Source organism: Vitis vinifera, chromosome 13, assembly GCF_030704535.1.
Source record: "Vitis vinifera cultivar Pinot Noir 40024 chromosome 13, ASM3070453v1".
Taxonomy (NCBI): domain Eukaryota; kingdom Viridiplantae; phylum Streptophyta; class Magnoliopsida; order Vitales; family Vitaceae; genus Vitis; species Vitis vinifera.
This window is the reverse complement of record NC_081817.1, coordinates 23381878-23394081: the sequence shown is the minus strand read 5'-3', so window position 1 is coordinate 23394081 and position 12204 is coordinate 23381878. Positions and strand designations below refer to the sequence as shown.

At 35.9% G+C, this 12204-nt stretch overlaps 1 protein-coding gene and 1 non-coding gene across 8 annotated transcripts; both read right to left on the bottom strand.

The window, feature by feature from the left end:
- Positions 1 to 268: 268 nt before the first annotated feature.
- LOC104877900 (uncharacterized) lies at positions 269 to 5175 on the bottom strand. 7 transcript variants are annotated; one of them, XR_009467308.1, is made up of 9 exons: positions 4731 to 5175; positions 4333 to 4636; positions 3946 to 4268; positions 3024 to 3485; positions 2518 to 2886; positions 2252 to 2424; positions 1693 to 1964; positions 905 to 1119; positions 269 to 728 (listed from the first exon to the last, which is right to left on the bottom strand). It is a non-coding gene; the product is annotated as an uncharacterized LOC104877900 (transcript). The 7 variants fall into 7 exon arrangements; XR_009467313.1 differs by having other exon boundaries at positions 905 to 1172; positions 3297 to 3485; positions 4731 to 5173; XR_009467312.1 differs by having other exon boundaries at positions 905 to 1182; positions 3297 to 3475; positions 4731 to 5173.
- A 228-nt stretch (positions 5176 to 5403) lies between these two features.
- Positions 5404 to 9480, bottom strand: LOC132252552 (putative disease resistance protein At3g14460). Its single transcript, XM_059741983.1, has one exon. The coding sequence runs from the start codon at positions 9478 to 9480 to the stop codon at positions 5404 to 5406; it is 4077 nt and encodes a 1358-aa protein (XP_059597966.1).
- Between the last annotated feature and the right edge of the window lie 2724 nt (positions 9481 to 12204).

Below are 12204 nucleotides of genomic sequence, written 5' to 3'. Positions count from 1 at the left end.
TCGTATTATTCAATTTATACATAATTTCACTTTATTTATTTATTAATTGCATGATATCATGATATTGTATCGGATCATCTCATTATTAAACGGATGATATTTGAGTCGAGCACACTTCTATTATTTCCTACTTCTAACAAGCTACAAATTCAAACACACCATAATATCAACTTTTGCCACCCACCCCACCAAAGACAATATGATTACTGGTTGGCCTTGCATGCAGGCTGCAGCATAGAAAGAAGAGAAAAAAATGGGAAAAGGAAAAGAAACAGAAAAGACAGGTCCGTAAATCCATTGCAAAGGGAGAAAGGAACAGTAAGATTTTAACATTTTCCTAAGAAACAAACTAGAGTCATTATATCCAAACATGCAATGAACAATGACATTCAATTCACAGTGTCGATTACATAGTCATTCACCATTTAAGCACGAGTTCCAATCAGTCCAAAAATTGAAACATTATCTATCAGCATACAGGGAATGTAGAAATAGGGCAATCCTTCTATTTCTCCTTGAATCACTGAGTTTCCACAGATAGGATAGTCCCTCATAGACAGTTTCAGAATTTGCAGGCAGCTCTCCGTTGATCCATAGCACTTTAACCGGTCTTGGAATTCTATTTTTTCCCTATTCATGGCAAATATTTATTCTGAACTGGCAAAATAGCAACATTCCCACTGGTGGACTGAGATCGAGACATGAATGGGGATACAGATCTTGATGAACTGGAACACAATCAATTTAACCATCACATATCAGCAAGATGAATTAAGAATAATAAGAACAAATTTAGAAGAGCATGCATTGGATTCCCACATATGCATCTTTTTCTGTTTTTTCCACCAAAATGTACATTGGAATAATTCTATGAATAATATAAGAGAAAAATATGCATGTGTACCTCATTGAAGATGAAGAGGAAAGTACGATCAAAGCTGGTACTTTTGCGAACAATCTATCCTTTATCTTGGAAGCACACATATTGTGGAAGAGAATGAGCAAGATATCAAGTCTTGCAAGTGTCGATTGTGGTCCTTGATGCAGAGCAACAATGATAAACCAATCCCCTGAGACCATGCAGACTTGTTGACAGCTTCTCATTTGCTGTCACATTTGCTGGAGTAGGAAATTGAGAAGGGTGAGAGGACAAGCCTGGTGCTGAGCCTAATCTTGCATGTGCTTGAAGAATATATCACACGTCAAGAAGATGGATTGTAAAAAGATCATTACTACTAATATTAAAATAGGAAAATGAATGATCGATAAATGTAACCATTTTTAAGTGCCAGTAAGTGCCAACACTAGATTTAGTCAAGACATGTACTGTGCAATATGAAACCCAAATCCCTTTATGTGGGCAAAATAATCAGGAAGAATGATCAATAAAATCAAAAGAATTTCATTTTAATTATTTAACCATAAAAAAAAAAATTGTTAACAAGAAATCCACTTGTACCCATATACATTGTTGCACAGATGGCAAGGCATAAGATGGTAGCTATCTTCCATGATTTAAAAGTCCATGGAAGATAAATTGGAAAACTGATCATCATAGCTATCTCTCCATAAAATAAAATCTGAAAAAATAGTAGTTAATGAAAATTTGAAGCTGAAATTTCAATTACTTGAAGAATTGAAGCTAGTATCTGAGCAGATAAAGGAGGAGTGAGTGTTGTGAATGTGGCTTACCTTATTGTTGTATAATTTCATCTATTAGAACATTGGAGATGTAGGCAATCTTGAGCCAATCCTTTCCTTTTTCTTTGAGGCACCTCATCTTTAGAATTGGACAATCCTTGATTTGAAGCTCTGCAAGCGTGGGTGGCAGCTCTCCTTTGTTGCAACAGACCCGAGCCTAGAGCAGTCCTTCAACACGAGTTTCCAGAGAGATGAATTCTGTAAGAGAGGTGGGTGTGAGAAGGCCCCCCACTCTGATGGAGGCCTCTTCATATTCTGGCATTCTGAAATCACAAGGAATTTAAGGTTGGGGGTCAAAAACACTTTTGGTGAGGACACTACTTCTGGACAATTACATATGTTCAGAAAATGAAGAGAAGTGAGATTTTGCAACATCTTCCCTGGACATGAATCCAATAATCTTAGAGAGAATCAAATTTTGAAATGAACTTATTTGGGCTTTCAAAACTTCTCTAAGACCTGATTTTGGAAACTGTATTCATGTGCCACCCCCAAAATTTAGCATAGCGCCTTTTACTGAAGAGAAAACTTCATGCTCAGAATACTTTACCCATGCAGATACTGATAAGCTGCAGCAATGACCAGGGATTTTTCTTTTATCTACATCAGCCCCTTTTCCTGCAGGTACACCCTAAAAATAAAGTGACCTCTCTCCATGCTAGTAGGCTGCATTTACGGTTTTTGAAATTTTGGATTTGGTGTGCTTCTTTTCCCATTTTAGTGCTACATTTGAGGCACAAAATTGAAATAATATAAGAAAAACGAGACTGGCATTGATAATATAAAGTAAGAATTACATGTTATAAATGAACATACCTGATTGAAAAGAGCACGGGGATGCGGTAGTCTCTGTTCTTGTTTTCTAGTGAAAAGATAATTCATTCTGAAGTTTCTTGGTGGACAAGTGAGCCACCTGTCAGCATACAGGGAATGTAGAAATGGGGCAAGCAATCTTTCCATTTCTCCTTTAATCACTGTGTTCCCAGATAGGACAGTTCCTCATGAATAGTTTTAGAACTATCAGGAGCCCTTTCTTCAGCAAAAGGATTGAAACTTGACACATTTCTTGATCCATGGCACTGGAACCAGTCTTGCATTTCTATCTTTTCCCTATTCTGAACTAGCACAATAGCAACATTCCAATGGGTGCATTGAGACATGAACAGGGATACAGATCTTGATGAACTGAAAAACAATCAATTTTACCATCACATATCAGCAAGATGAATTAAGAATGATAAGAACATGTTTAACATACTTTTCCTAATAAATAAACCTTTCTAAAAAACAATGATAAACAAGAAAAGCATGCATCGGATTACCACATTTGCATCTTTCTTTGCTTTTTCAACCAACAGGTACATGGAGAATTCTATGAATAATACAGGAGAAAAGTATCCATGTGTACCTCATTGAACACAAAGAGGAAAGTATGATCAATGCTTGTACTTTAGCAAATAGAAACCAGGATTCTTTAAAAGATGATTCAGTCATCTATTTTTACAAAAGGATGCGGCATATTGTAGAAACAATCTATCCTGTATCTAGGAAACACAAATATTTTGGAAGACAATGAGCAAGATATCAAGTCTTACGCGTGTCGATTTTTGTCCTTGATGCAGAGCAACATTTTCATATCTTCCAGAAATGTTAGATGATGCTGCCTTGTTGACAGCTTTCTCCAGGTTACCATAATTAAAAGGGGCTTCCACATTTGCTGGAGGTGTAGGAAATTCAGCAGTGTGAGAGGCCAAGCCTGGTGCCAGGCCCTAATCTTGCAAGTTCTTGGAGAATATATTACAAGTCAAGAAGACGATTTTAAAACGATCATTACTATTAAAATTAAAATAGGGAAATGAATCATCAGTAAATGTAATTTTTTTTAAGTGCAAGTAGAAAAAAAAGAGAGCAAATAGACAGAAGTGACAAAATCAGATTCTCTAAAGACATGTGCTCTGCAATAAGTATTTAACCAGAAAAGAATTGTTAAGATGAAATCTACTTGTGCCCAAGTACATTGTTGCGCATATGGCAAGGCATAAGATGGTGGCTATCTTCCATGAAAAAAAATGGGTTAATGTAGGATAAATTGGAAAAATGATCATCATAGTTATGCTTCATGTAATAAAATCTGAAAAAATTGCAGTTGTATAAAAAATTGAAGCTGGAATTACAATACCTTGAAGAATTGAAGCTGGTATCTGAGCAGATAAAGGAGGAGTGGGTGTTGTGAATGGGGCTTACCTTATTGTTGTATAATTTCATCTATTAGGACATTGGGGACGTAGGCAATTATGAGCCAATCCTTTCCTTCTTCTTTGAGGCACCTCTTCTTTAGAATAGGAAAATCCTTGATTTGAAGCTCTTCAAGCGTGGGTGGCAGCTCTCCTTTGTTGCAACAGACCCGAGCCTAGAGCAGTCCTTCAACACAAGAGTTTCCAGAGAGACAACGCTCTTGAGTCCCATAGAGGCTATGGATTTCAAGTTTTGGAAATCAATTATGCGAAGATGGCTGAGAGATGTGGGAAGAAAAAGCTCAGTACTATCATCTGAAAAACAAATCACATCTGGAAATGAAGATACGTGAGATTTTGCAAATCAAAAATATGCCAACGGTGGAGGGAAACTCACTAATTGGAATGGGCTTGAGAGATGAACATCCCCATACGTTCAAACATTTCAAGGCCAAAAGTTTGCCTTGAAATCCAGATTTGGGAGTTTTTGGTTGCGGAGAGAAGTTGAGGTCATAGGAAAAGGCAAACAATTATCATACGAAAAGGACAACAGACCTGGACAGCCAACAGTTAAAGATGAAACTTTTACAGAGTTAAGTACCCTGTAGGTGGTGTAAGCTACACCTCCCATGCTAGTTGGCTGGCTGCATTTATGGTTATGACATTTTGTATCTGATTTGCATCTTTTTCCCATTTTAGTCCTACATTTGTGGCACAAAATTGAATTACTTAAAAGAAAAATGAGATCAGTATTGATAATAGAAAGTAAGAATAACATGTTATGAATGAACATACCTGAATGAGAATGGCATGGGGGATGTGATAGTCTCTGTTCTTATCTTCTAGTGAAAAGATGTCCAGTCTGAAGTTTCTTCATGGACAAGTGAGCCATCTATCAGCATAGAGGGAATGTGGAAATAGGGCAATCTTTCCATTTCTCATTGAATCACTGTATCCAGATAGGATAGTTCCTCATGGATAGTTTTAGAAGTTGCAGGCAGCCCTTTCTTCAGCAATAGTACTTTTATATACTGGTTCTGCATCACTCTCTTTTCCATATTCATGGAAAATCTTTATTCTGAAGTAGCTCAATAGCAACATTCCATGGGGTGCATTGAGACTCAATTCAGACATGAATGGAAGATGTTGATGAACTGAAACACAATCAATGTAACCATCACATATTAGCAAGATGAATTAAGAAATACAAACAAATTTGATCTACTCTTTCCAAAAAATAAACCTTCTCAAAAGCCAAAGCAAAAGAGAAAAGTTATCCACATGTGCATCTTATTCTGTTTTTTCAACCTACATGTGCATTGGAGAATTCTATGAATAAAGTAATGATTGAATTTCAAGAGAAAAGCATGAATAAGTGTACCTCATTGAATATAAAGAGGAACTTATGATCGATGCTTATACTTCTGTGAACAGATACTAGGAGTGAGTGCTGTGAATCGGGCTTACCTTATTGTTGTGTAATTTCATCTATTACAACTTTGGGGATCTGGGCAATCTTGAGCCAATCTTTTCCTTTGTCTTTGATGCACCTCTGCTTTAGAATAGGACAATCCTTGATTTGAAGCCCTGCAAGCGTGGGTGGCAGTCCTTCGTTTGGTACAACAGACTCGAGCTTAGGACAGTTCTCCAACACAAGAGTTTCCAGAGAGACGAGGCTTTGGAGTCCCATGGAGGCTATGGATTTCAAGTTCTGGAAATTAATTATATGAAGATCCTGGAGAGATGTAGGAAGAAAAAGCTGAGTCTCATCATCTGAAAAAGAAATCACATCTGGAAATGGACCACAGATCATGAAGTGTGTAAGAGAGGTGAGTGTGTAAAGGCCCCACTCAGATAGAGGTCTCTTCATATTCTGGCATTCTGAAATAGCAAGTAATTTAAGGTTGGAGGTCAAAAATGCTTCCGTGGAGGATACCAGCTCTGGACAATTACATATGTTGAGCAAATGAAGAGATGTGAGATTTTGCAACATCTTCCCTGGAATTGACTCCAATTGCTCGCATTTCCAAAACGAAAGTGTCTCAAGGGTGGGGGGAAACTCACCTCTTGGAATGGACTTGAGAGATGAACATCCCCATATAGACAATACTTTAAGGCCACCAGTGTTGCTGCTGCCAATTGAAGGTTGCTGCATTATTCCCTCAGGCAGAGACTCTAGTTTTTCACATTCTTGAATGTGCAGCTGCTTAAGGGTGAAGGGAAGCCTGCCTTTTGGAAAGCTAATAAGAGATGGGCAACCTTTAATCTCCAAGTACTCAAGGACACAGCTGTAATTCATCATTCTATGGGGCAGTGACTTGAGACCCTCACAATTTGTCACCTTAAGAGCTCTTACCATTGGTGGGAAACTAGCCTCTGGGAATGACACAAGTTTCGAGCAATTCTCAATTCTCAACCTTAAAAGAAATGTGAGGCTTCCTAATTCATTTGGCAGCTTCTTTAGGTTGGGACACCCTTCCACAATCAAATATTTAAGATTGCGAGGCAGTCTTTGCCCTTCCAAGGATTCAACTCCATTGCAACTGGTGATCTCTAAATTTCGAAGACGACCAAGCCTTTTCAGTCCAGATCCATGCTTCCCCAAACATGCCAGCTGATCATCACATTGATTAATCTGCAAAGTTTTTAGAGCTGTTAAAGATGGAGCGATCGCTTCCCATAAACAACTTAACCTTGAAGTCCCCCCAATGTAAAACTGGGTGAGTGAAGGCACATCAACAACACAACCTTCTAACAACCCCCTGTTGTATTTATTCACTTCCAATTTTTGGCATTCATCAATATGAAGCTTCTTCACAATGGAAAGCAACTGACTCGGCAAGTTAACCAGTTCTGGACATTTTTTTATTGTAAGCTTTCGGAGGCAAGGAAATAATGCTTCGCTTTCCTCCCAGTCTTTCCATTTTGACATATTATCAAACTCCAAAGACTCCAAAGATGGGAAAGGTTTCACAATCTCCCCATAGAACTCATCACCTATGCATGTAATTTCATCCATCCCTTCAATGTGCAACTCCTTGAGTAGAGGTAATCTCCCAAGCGGTGGTAGCCGTGTGAGTTTTTTGCAACTTTTGAGACTCAGGTGCTCTATTTTTGTGAATGAATGATCTCCTAACCAATTTGGGAAGGTTAGTCCACCATAACACACAACAACAAGCTTTTTCAAACTTTCATGAGGTTGTAGTAACTTGAAGACCGCCAATTCATTAGTTTCATTTCTTGAATCTTCAAAATCGCTGCTCCATTCCATTGTTAGCTCTTCAATGTTATGCCTCCCTTTTAAGTTGACTTCCTTTACGTCCCTTATATTCACAATATTGTGCAACCCTGAAATAAACAGCTTTCCTCTAAGATTCAACAAGCTCTTCAATTCGTTTATTCCTGATCTTTTATGTTTGCCCACAATAAACTTGGACAATGTTTGCAAATTTATCAAGTCACCTAACCGTGAAGGCATCTCTTTTAGTTGAATTGAGCCACTGATATCAAGATGGCGAAGGTTAATCACATTCCCAATATTCACAGGCAACTTAGTAAGATTTATACAATTGCATAATATCAACGCTTGTAGATTGTAGAGACAACTCGCTGATTCAGGCAACCATTTGATTGCAGTATGAGACAAGTTAAGATATCGCAAGAGTTTTAAATCACCAATCCAATCTGGTAACTCAGTTATCTCATAACCGCTCAAGGAGAGCACCCTCAAATGTCTCAACTTTTGCAACAAGTCATGAAAAACCTTAGTAGTTAAGTAGAATTTCTGATCATTTATATTGATCGGCAATGCCACAAATGTTCTTAAATGCTCCGTTCTGTTAAGTACTTGAAAGCTTTTAAGCACATCTTTCTCACTACGAATGAATGATGCATGACGAGTCCTTCCAGAAATTATATGTAGCTTGTTATTCTTCATCTCATCCTTCTTCAAACTAAAACATATTTCTTTTGCAATATCTCTAGCTAGATCATGAATTAGGCCATGCATAATGAAGTTTGACTTGTTATTACTCGATGGCTGAAAAAATGACCTTGATAACATTTCATCAAAATAATTAGCACCTAAATCTTCCATTTGAAGCTCATCTCCTTCTGATTGGTGAATTAAGCCTTCAGCCATCCATAACAAGACTAGTTCCTTCTTCTCAAATTCATAATCCTTGGGAAATAATGCACAGTAAGAAAAACATCTCTTTAAATGAGAAGGCAAATGATAGTAGCTTAATCTTAACACTCGCCTTTGACTTGGTAATCTCCAAATTTCGTTATTCAATATATCTTCCCATTTGTGATCATGTAGTTTAGAGCGTACAAGGCCACCGAGCACCCTTGCTGCTAAGGGTAAACCCCCGCAACAACTTGTAACTTTTGGATGTATTGTTTCCAACTTTTTCCGTACATCAATATTTTCATCTTCACAAGCGTGCCTTACAAACACAGACCAACAATCATCATTAGATAAAGGGCGGAGATTGTAGCAGCGATCATATGCCCCCATTGATCTTGCAACATTTGCATTACGTGTTGTTATTATGATCTTACTTCCTTTTTCTCCACAATTCAATGGGATCTGCAAACTATTCCATTGCTCATAGCTGTTTATGTTCCACACGTCGTCTAAAACTAGTAAAAACCTTTTTTGAGTCAATATCTCTCCCAAGCTATGTTGAACTATATTGAAGTCCATAAGATCTATATTTTGATTAGGAGAAACAGCATGGAGAACTGCTTTTGATATTTTCGCCACATCCCTTTCCTCTGATATGCAAACCCAAGCTATGGGGTCAAAAAGCTTCATTACAGCTTCATCCTGGCAAATGAGCTGGGCAAGTGTAGTCTTGCCGGTCCCTCCAATACCAACAATGGGAAGTACACGAAAGTTGTCTTCCCCTGCTTCATCCTTCAACAGCAAATCAATAATATCCTTCTTATCTTTATCCCTGCCTTGAACAGGTTCATTAATCAAAGATGTCGTGGGTGGCCGTTGCCAAGGAGAAGCTCTTCCTCCAGATGCAAACGTCTCCCCACATTGCCCAACCCCAAGCTCCAATTTCAAACCCAGTTTAGCTTGCCGAGTTGAAATATCGTCCAACCGTCTACTGATTTCATTAATCTTGGACCCCATCTCCACTTTAAAATTAACACCACCAAGAGGAATGAAACTAGAAAGGAAAGTTGAGATGAGGGAGATGAGGTTCTGTACCTTACTTGTGGTAGACACCTGAGGACGTTCTGCCATCAACTTGCGCCGCAACATCTCGGTGGCAAACTCATCCAGTACGTCTTCCATATCGTAGGCCAAGTCTCTGAGATCACGCAGCCATTTTTCCACGGACTTTCTTGTAATCTGCTTCTCTTCCGCGTCATCCAGCACTTCATCGATAAGCAACAGTTCGTTCCTCCAGTTTTCGAGTTCAGCAAAGACATTCTCTTGGCGAGCAAACTTGAGCAACTCAGACGAGCCCAGCTTATCAAACAACAATCCAACGGCAGAAGAAAGAATAGCCTCTCCAACAACCTTCATTGTTTCCACTAAGAAAGCAAAGGGCAGGGCAATAGAGAGATGGAAACAAGTGAAGACTAGAGCAGTTCCCTGAGAAAAATATGATGTTGGTTGGATTTGCAGGGCATACCAAAACAAGGGGAAAAGTGAGAACGGGGTCACGGATGGCAGCTGGCAAACTTTAGGTAACATTATCGAAGTAGTGTGAGAGAAAGGAAAAATAATTGATGGTGGTGGGTCTACTTCTTGTAAAATATTATTGATACATTTGTTTGCTGTGACCTGAAGACTAGATTTGATAATAATTGATGCATTTATACTTGATATTATAAATGTATTATAATTGATATTAAATAATTACATTCATTAAAATATTTAAAAATAATCTTAAACATTAAAGCAATTAAAAAATATTTTAAAATAATACATTTATATTTGAAATTGAAAATTGGTTAAATTGATTGTAATCATGTGAACAAATTTAATGACTTATAAAAGCGTTAACGTGTTTAACGAGTCAAAATCATGTTAAAAGTTTGATGGGTTAGAATCATATTAATAGATTATCATGTCGATTCATATATATCATCTAATTTAATATATTTATTAAACAAGTTAAATGAATCATATCACATTAATAATTTAACGGGTTAAAATCGTATTAGTCAATTTATATGTAATTCAATTTAATTTATTTATTAAATGCATGATATCATGATATTGTAAGGGATCATGTCATTATTAAATGGAGAATATTTGAGTCGAGTAAACTTCTATTATTTCTTACTTTCAAGACGCTACATATTCAAACACACCACAATATGAACTTTTGCCACCCATCAAAAACAATATGATTACTGGTGGGCCTTGCATGCAGCATAGAAAGAAAAGAAAAGAATCCAAAAAGAAAAAGAAAATCGGAAAAGAAAAAGAAAAAGCAGGTCCGTAAATCTTTTGAAAAGTGAGAAATTGAGGAACATGTGGGAAGTTGGGAAACTTAATTGGGTAAAATTATTGATGTGTGACAATAAAGATGATTGATTGTAGTGGGTATTGGTTCAGTTAATGAAATTATTATTTCACTCTGCTTGGTAACTAAACATCTTTAGGTTTATATACACAGTAAGCTAACTAACTTGCAACAATGTTGAACTAAACATCTAACCTCTAAACCACTTAACAATATCTAACTAACAATGGTGAAGCCATTTTGTAATTTCTTGCAGCTTCAGGTGTAACTTCTGGAAGCATTTTTAGGTGTAACTTCTGGAAGCATCTTTAGGTGTAGTTTCTGGAAGTCTATCATCCCCCCACAAGCTCACAGGTTTGGGAACAATGGAGAGTTTGGTTCGGAAGTTGATAAACTAGGAGCTTGGAAGTTCTGATCCTTGGCAGCTTGTGAATAAGAGTGAGGTTCAGTTGGTCGGTGAGCAAGGAAAGCCTTCTTAGAGATGTTGTCTTTTGCACGAGTGATCATGGGATGGTTATTAACAATGAAAATATTGGGATATATCTCCGTATTAAATAAGATGGATAAGATATATAGGTAAGATATATCGATTGACAAAAATATCGATAAATATATTGATAATCACAAATATATTGGTGATATAAACAAAAAATCGGTCATATATGGAAAAAAATCACCAAAATTTATATTGGAGATGTATTGGTTAAAAATTAAATTATTATAAATAAGTTCATTTTAATTGTTTTATAATTTATTTTGTATACTAATTAAATATAAGACAAATATAAAATCATAAATAAAATTATCAATAATTTTAAATAAAAATATTTTGTGTCAAAATGTACTTATATTTTTAAATAAAAATCATAAATATATTTGAATTACATAATTATTACATTTGTAATAATTTAGTTTTAAAATATTGATTTAATTTTATTTTGATATTCAAGTGTAATAATAAACTATTGAGAATAAATTAACTCAGTACATTTTTAAATTAGTATAGCATTGAATTTAAATTAGTATATTTTCAATAGATGTAAGTAAATTAACTTAGCATAGTAATACATTTAAATCACACAATTAGTACATTTGTAATAATTTACCTTCATAATGAGTATACACTTACAAAATTCATATTTTTTATCAATCAATATGATATAATTAAATTTAATATCATAAATCATATCATACATGAATTAATTTTTTCAACAAAACAACTTTAAAATGTCTATTATACTTCTAATTTCATTCTTAAGAGTTTTTTTTTTTTTATATTTCCATAAGTTTTGATCAATTTTCACTCAACCAATATGTTATGTCAAAATATTTGTTGATATATTTTATTTATATCTAATATATTTATAAAATTAAAGTACCGATATATTTGTGATTACTAATATTTTCATCATTGGTTATTAATAGGTGGAGGACAACAGGGTGAGGTGGTAGAAGCACAGTTGACAAAAGGTATTGGAATAAGATTTAGGATGGAAGTTGACCTAAATCTTTAGTTGATGGTGTAGGGAGAGATGAAGAGGGAGAAGCAACAATGGGGATGGGTTCTTATATGGTTTGAAATAAACTCTTCATGCTTGTGCACTCAAATTGGCAACTACTTAATTGAAATTGGTTTCAATAGAAGTAAGAGTGAACCTACCCTTTATGTGGAGCAAAGGTAATTCAGAGATCCTTATTATTGCTCTTTATATTGATGATTTGATTTTTATCAAAAATAATGAAAAGATGGTTGAAAATTTTAGAAAAGAAATGAG